We start from the raw sequence: 7,636 nt of genomic DNA on the forward strand, positions 1-7,636 counted from the left end.
AGGGACATTCTCCGCTCCGCACCGATCTATCTCACTACACTCACGATAATCGAAACGTACCAAGTTTACAAAGTCACACACACACGGCGTGTATGAAATTCCATCTGTGTAGAGTCTGTGTAAAAACGAAATTTTAGTATGCTGGCATGTTCGGGGTGTGGTATTATGGAGTTTCTTAATGTTCTGGAACTGATCGCGTTTAGAAGCAACACATTTTCACCACTTACTAAATCATAAACTTTAGGTACTTAGATAAAACAAAAGTTAAATACAATGAAAAAGATAAGGTGAAACTTTACAATGTCCTTAAGTAGTATAAGAACCTAAGATCCCACGAAACGCTAGTTTAGGTTGCGTAAAAAACCATATCTAGTTTAACACGTAGTTAAGGTTTACTGTTTAGTTAAACTCGCCTTTGTACATGCTCATTTCTGTTATATTTATAAGTCGTTTGTTTGTGTCCAAAACCAATAAATAAGGTTTACGCTGCGTACGGTCACGAGTACTAATATGTATACACTTTGATACCATGTCACATTAACTTTTTTGACAAATTAAACCGTAAGTCGCATTAATCTTCAAATATGATAGTGCGACAGGGTTCTAAAGTGGCTACATGATATTACTCATGACTGTACAAGGTCGAATATTCTAAGAGTTTAATCATGGTGATTTCCCGTTGCAGATCCCCAACGGCTGGGGCTACAACCCGTGGTCTCAAACCGGCCACAAGAAGCAGCGTCAGCCCGACAACGCGGAGTTCGACATCAACGGAACTGCGGAGTCCTGCCTCAGCGTGCTCAACAACGTGTACAACGACGGGATCGCGTGGCACGACGTCGCCTGCTACCACGAGAAACCTGTCGTCTGCGAGGACTCAGAGGAACTCCTCAACTATGTAGCCAGCACCAACCCCGGCCTCCGTCTGTGATCAGCCCTAGTGTAATGCACAACTTCACATTGACAGCTAATTACCAATTCTCTTTAGTCGTACAAAACTTTACCCTCTGTACTATGGTCGACAAGGGTCTTGTTGCACTTAGATAATTGCCTGGAGAACATCTCCGTACATTATTTATAACAACTGTCATAAATTATGTTTTGATGGGGCGTTAGTTCCAATTATGGTCACGTTCTAAGGTCCTTGTCGATTTACAATTTATATGATCATCAACCTTCACATTATTCACAGTATTTATTAACGCACGCACTCTCCGAACTCGCCATAACCCCAACTGTCGGGACTCCTCTCGCATCGCACTGCCCTTAATCCGTCGTACAAGCTTTGTACAGAATAGTTTTAAGACTTATATAAGTTAGGATATCGCCTAAGGGAAGAATTTATATTTGTATGTAAATAAAACTAAACATTATAATCACATTGTTTTATTTCGATACAATCGAAAGTTACTCTTAGAGAAAAAATCTTTGAGAATGGCAATAATTATCACAATCTTCGTCCATCACTCCAAATTAGCTTTATAAACTAATTAGTTTAGAACTTAGGTTTACGAAAAAAATATTTAGGTATGTCAATTATTACTAGATAACCCGTACTTTTACACTAGCGGCACGCTATGACGGCAATAAAGTGCAGCAATTCGTTCCTTCAATACGGTTATCAATTAATACGAAACTTTATGAGCGGACAAACATCAAAACGGCCATCATAGAGTGCCCCTAGTTTAGCAGAAACATAAATCACATTTTTCTAAATGTATCTACTCTATTATGTAATATGTATGAGTAGGACTTACATATCAATTCGTCAATAACATTATCGAAGTTCATTTTTACATTTTACGCATAATAACATACTTAGTAATATACCCAACTTTAAGTGTGGGTGATATTAACGTCGGCAGATATTATTACGCTTCGCTAGCGATATAAATTCTGTGGTAATTAATATCTGATAATAGATCAAATAGTGTAAATTATTCAAAAAAAGTACTTACGTTAAAACAGTCTTGCTTCTCTTACAACGATAATCAGCTACTTACTCTCAACTATAATTACTTTCAAAACACGTTGGGAATTACTACCCGTAACAACACTTAGGTGATTCAAAAGAAATTTTAAAATAACAAATAATTAAAAGCAAACCATATGTAGGTAGCTACTAATATAAATTCAAAAAATGTCATGCAAGTAATCCAAATCAATACTGATTATTAGGTATACATATACCTAACCTGAGTTGCAAATTTTTTTAGTCTTTATCATTTTTAACATATCTATTTCTAAATAATTAGGTATATTATCATCAGTCTTTTCAACAAACAAATTCTAACGCTATCACAATATTTTTAACGTTGACATAAACTTTATAAATAAACAAGAGAACAACATAGTCAAGTTACAATACGTTTTACGAAAAATCAAAACGACACTTTTCTATGGAACTTGTAAAGAAATACACACGTATGACGTCTTCAATAAACGTGGTCAAACGTCGTACCCACAGATATTATTTTCTGAGGGGGTTAAAAAGGCCACATCGAAGCAATTCATCTAAAAAGCAATATTGCTATTTGACATTTGGTTGCATTGCGCACTTACTCTTATATGCGCAAATGTCAAATTGCAATATTGCTTTTTAGATGAATTGTTTCGATGTGGCCTTTTTAACCACCCTGTTCTAATTCCTCTACACAATTAGTGATTACAGACGAGCACGTCGAACATCGTCTTTAATTACCTGCGATCGGTTTTGATCATGTTCGCTTTAGTGCACTCGCATCGAACACGCATCAAGGAAATCCGGGGTGTTTGCGTTAGGGTGCCCCATACGATCACCCAATAGCATTGCCATTTAACGACATTGTCGCTACATCTAACTGATTTCGGATGTACTTATTCAGCAATTTATTTTGCCAAAAACGAAATTAGCCCGTTTATACATTGCCTAGAAAAACATGTGTTAATAGAAAATCACCCTAACCGATTATATAATAATGAATAGAAAAAATGTTAGCTTATTATTTTGTCGTGTTGTTATCCTGAAATCTGTATAAAAATGGACCCAAATCTGTGATGTGTATTAGTGTCCCGAAATCTGTTTAGGTAATCTGTTTTATGGCAACACTGATCGACGATGAATGATTGCACGATGATCGTGTCGACAACACGATCAACTATCATCGCCGATGGTAGGTGTACAGGAAGCATTAAGCTCAGCGATGCACACGACTGCACCTGTGTGCGGGTCTGTACCCGGGGACGTGGGGTAAGCAGGCCTCCCGCCTGTAAAATCCCGCGCACTTTGGATCTGTGTACAACCCGCAAAATTCTAACAAAACAAAAATAAACAAAAACCGTAGCTTGTGTTTTTCTGTCCCACAGTCTATGCACGATTTGTTTTCAATTACGAAAAATACCATGCATACTAAAAACCTTAACCATGCAAAGTAAAAACGTTTTAACAGCACCTCGTTAACCCTAATAGATAACCTGTATGACTTTTAAACAATTCAAAAAATTCAGAAACAAACGCAAGAGTTCGAGCAAAAGCAAAAAAAATATATAGAAAACAGAAAAACATCATTCTCCCAGAGGTTACTTAAAAAATACTGTTGGTACAAGTTATCTATTCCTAATCATCTAAAGACATCCTGCGGGAATTTGCCCGACCAAGACCCCTCTTATCGTAGTCCTTATATTTCTCGCAGATCTTCAAATCCCTCAATTTGTTTAACAAAATGTTTAAAACATTGTACTCTTCTCCATACACAGTCACATACATTTGTGAGTATTTTTCAATTTCGGCGGGAGTAAGTTTGTACTCACCGTATTTCTTCTTGCGGCCCACTATAGTGACGACCGTGCTGCCATCTTCTGATGTACCATCGTACTCGTTAGCTTGCTCGAATGGTGGAACACTAGCGCAAATGTTTTTATATTGTGCCATAGAAAGATCCTCATAAACTGTTGGTATGGTTTTCGAAAATTCTGGTTTTAACAAAGAAGCCCTGTGCTTGCGACGACTGGTGTAATGTATCGGCAATTCTGGAAAATAAACGGGTAAATTAAGTACAAATATATTAAATAAAAAGTACAAGTAGCGCCACCTAGCGAGTATGTAGCAACATAAATGTTTTAACAAACACAAACTCCAAATTCCAATTTATTTAAATATACTAATATAGCGATATGTGTGTTACAAATACACACATTAGTAAATTAAATCAAACTATCTAAAATAATAACACATGAACACAAACAAACAATCCCAACTAAGTACAAAACAGCACACATACTGGAAGTCTCACTAGATGGTGCTGTAATTGCATCTCATTTATTTACAAGTCTCATTGAATGTTAAATAATTCTTAAGAAGCTTATACAGGCACTTGTTGATTGAATGTAAACAATAAGGCTAAGCAGCGTCTGGTAATGGTTGACCATTTATTAACTTTAATTTTACACTCCTTACTACATAGGGCATGTAAAGCTGTGTATAAACAAGCCACTTACCCCTGCTTGCGGCGAGGATCGGCGGGTAAAATACTAATAATAAAAAAGGACTTACTTTTTATGTAATCTTCAGCATTTTTCTCCAAGAAAACAGGCCAGACTTGCAATTCATCCGCAATGTTGACTGTGCCCTTATCTTTTGTCACAAGGTATAAATCTCCAAGCACCTACAATAAATTGAATATGAATGAATTACATAAGAAATATTAATTAAACAAGGTTAAACACTACTAATATCAATAAATAAATACATAACAGCAATAACTCCACAGCCTTATGAAGGCAAATCTTCTGAAGTCTTGTGGCTCTACCTATTTCAAAATGGACTTTACATGCTTATCAACAGAGAGATGGACTCTGATAATGGACTTAGGTTGGTAACTTGTCACTACATTGTTTATCGTAGGTACAAATTAGCTTTAAGCAAGAACACAGTATCCATCCTATCTTTATACTAACTCTTATACCAAGGGTTGGCTGTAGATTGTCTTATCATAACTTGTGACACTGCACATCCTAGCAGGGATTATGAGAGGAATTTATGTATATATGAAGTGAATTTTAATAAATAACATTCTTTTCTCTGTAAATAGGTATACTATAATACAACAAGTGAAGGAAGAAATCAAGGGCTCAGTCCTAAACTATGAAGCAAGGCTGAAAAAACAATCCAGCTTACCAATCAAACTCAACGAAATCAAACTCAAATAGGATGATGATGATGAATAGAAAGATATACTAGAGCATTCAGAAGAATGAATGGTTGTAGCTTAGCTAATTATGAGTAGCTGTCCTTGCTGGAGGACAAATTCTAACTGACACTTTACTTATAACAAATCTACCTACTCATAGTAAACAGAAAAAAAGAAGATACTGTTTGCAGATTTAGCCAGGAAAAATAAACTACAGTTTACTGCCAGTTTTAGTTATGCTATGTTATCATCAAACCATTGCTTCTCTACTACATTTTATTTTTACAGTAGATAACTAAAATATCATCATAATCGGTACTTACAATATCATTATACTTAGTGGACAGTATTGCAATGGGTACAAAGTATTTCTTTGAAGCATTAGCAATGAGTTCCTTTGCCTTGTCTATTGCTCCGTTATTCCAAGTAGTGGATAACTTATTTTTCATCTGGCCATCATGTGTTAATTCCTAAAAGAAGGTTTTAAATGGAAAAAATATATTTCCTTTTTATTACGTACTTGAAATTTATAATGATAATGTAACGTACTTTATCAAGAGGAGACACCCCATGTATGCTCGCCTCAAATACTTTTGTTGGATATTTCTTATATTCAGCTGGCAAATCAATAATGACTGTTTTATCATTTGGTCGTAAATGAATGCCATAATCAACCAACCAAATCAAAAATTGATTCTCCATCGTAACTACGCCTCGTACCCATCTTTCTTTCCACATAACTGCAACATACTAATAAGATACTTAATTAAAATAAAGTAGTGGGTAGATGAAAACAATATTTATTAATCAAATAATAAATAATGACGCAACTTATTTCTTGTGCAGTATAATACTGAATATTGTATGTAAAGTATAGGAAATAAATACTTATAATTAACTAACTCTTTAAGTAATTTTATATAATAAATGCTTACCTGTCCATGAACGAAATCCGACACCTTGTTTGAAATGCGAACATTTTCCGAAGAATGACTTTCAAAGTTGATATCACCAATATCATCATTTTCTGTTCTGCAGAAAAATGAAAATGGGCTAACAAATGTGCTTAGTATTATTTCCATGTTTATAATACCTAACTGATAAGTTTTCAAAAGTAAAATAAAAAACCGATTCCGCGGTTTTCGTTTGACATAACTTTGACGGATATTTTTTTTTATTAGATAAATCGGATGTACGCATAAATCAAAGACCAGTAAATAATTTCCAAAATATATTTTTGTGGCTCTCGTCGAGTCTCGTACCTATAATACTGTAAAATTAAGCGCTTCTAATAAGAAATATTATAACAGCGGCATGAATTGCCTGTGTATACACACTTTGCATGCGATATTGTATATTCATTGAACAGTAGATAAGTAGTAAGTAATACGTGTATCCGATTATTAGCATCACAGTCGGAAATCCACGGAAATCACAAGTTGAGGCGATCAAAAGAGCATCTTTTTGTTTTAGTTTACTTACCTAAGTAAGTACTTATTTATTTTCAAACAATTTTCAATTTTAAAATCCTAGAAAATCCTGTGGTACATAATAAATAACACCTAAATATTTAAAACAAACGTGTGAATCTGTCTGTATGTGGTCTGTACATAAAGATGAACTGAATGTCATAGAACGGGACTCGAACCCTAGACTATCCATATTCAATTGAAAGACTGCCTGTGGAAAGTGTCTGCGCAATGATGTCCATGGTCTACAAAACATGATAAGGTTGGTATAAACAGATTCAGTTACTTACCTAACTTTCGTCAGGTTTTACATATTTCACATAACATAAATAGCCTATTAATATACGTCCCACTGCTGGGCAGGCACTCGCCTACCGTCAATCAATCGGAGGATGCTTGGAGGTGCGTGGTGCGTGGAGGTGTTTGGACTATTATAATAAATATCTACTTTCCCACTTAACCCAGAACCAACGGCTTCACGTGCCGTCCGAAGCACGGAGTCATCTTATTATTTCTGGCACTGGCAATTAGGTGATTCAAGCCTGCAATGTCCTAAAGGACAGTCTCACAAAGTAATTTCGAAAGTGTTGCCATCGGAAATTGAACCCGGACTGTGAGCCCAACGCCCTGACCTAGTGTACTTACGTACCTTAACTATTATTCCTTATTCTATGCCTAGTGGTAAAAGAGTCAAGTGACCACTGAGACTTGTTGAGTTTAAAAGATTTCAGGACGATAAATACTTGTACTCATGTCTCGGGGAGCCTAAAAAAAACAAAATAAAAACAATAAAAAGCAATATTTCGACATTTGCGTATTTGCGTGACATGCGCGTAATATTTCAATGTGGCGTTTTTAACCCGCCATTAGGAGTTTTAAATAATTTATGACTATAGCTATCCTAATATGAATATCATGAATACGTTCTCAGCGTCTCATGATGCTGATTCAGGATTATTCATCCATCATCCCACTTTTCATCTACGAAATGCTTATATC

At 35.5% G+C, this 7,636-nt stretch overlaps 2 protein-coding genes across 3 annotated transcripts in view; one reads left to right on the forward strand and one right to left on the reverse strand.

Moving 5' to 3' along the window:
* The window catches only part of LOC126368892 (uncharacterized), a 30,558-nt gene extending 29,182 nt beyond the window's left edge, over positions 1-1,376 (forward strand). Inside the window, exon 5 of the mRNA XM_050013111.1 lies at positions 686-1,376. Within this exon, the coding sequence (XP_049869068.1) occupies positions 686-931 (246 nt within the window). The 3' untranslated portion in view covers positions 932-1,376. The remainder of the gene's footprint in view (positions 1-685) is intronic.
* Positions 1,371-6,324, reverse strand: LOC126368880 (uncharacterized). 2 transcript variants are annotated; one of them, XM_050013096.1, is made up of 6 exons: positions 6,104-6,324; positions 5,718-5,918; positions 5,492-5,638; positions 4,532-4,643; positions 3,790-4,008; positions 1,371-3,271 (listed from the first exon to the last, which is right to left on the reverse strand). In XM_050013096.1, exons 1-6 carry the CDS (start codon positions 6,248-6,250, stop codon positions 3,177-3,179), a joined length of 921 nt encoding a protein of 306 aa, XP_049869053.1. In that variant the 5' UTR covers positions 6,251-6,324; the 3' UTR covers positions 1,371-3,176. The 2 variants fall into 2 exon arrangements, with proteins under 2 accessions (XP_049869053.1, XP_049869044.1); XM_050013087.1 differs by having other exon boundaries at positions 1,371-4,008.
* Positions 6,325-7,636: the final 1,312 nt, after the last annotated feature.

Source organism: Pectinophora gossypiella, chromosome 1 (assembly GCF_024362695.1).
Source record: "Pectinophora gossypiella chromosome 1, ilPecGoss1.1, whole genome shotgun sequence".
NCBI lineage: Eukaryota > Metazoa > Arthropoda > Insecta > Lepidoptera > Gelechiidae > Pectinophora > Pectinophora gossypiella.

What these genes read in the sequence shown, in the direction of transcription:
- LOC126368880 (XM_050013087.1), bottom strand. Translation starts at nt 6,250, where the DNA reads ATGGAAATAATACTAAGCACATTTGTTAGCCCATTTTCATTTTTCTGC. An exon ending in CGGATTTCGTTCATGGACAG is followed by an intron (nt 5,919 to 6,103) that starts GTAAGCATTTAT and finishes GTATCTTATTAG; the next exon opens with TATGTTGCAGTTATGTGGAA. An exon ending in TGCTGAAGATTACATAAAAA is followed by an intron (nt 4,009 to 4,531) that starts GTAAGTCCTTTT and finishes TTTATTTTCCAG; the next exon opens with AATTGCCGATACATTACACC.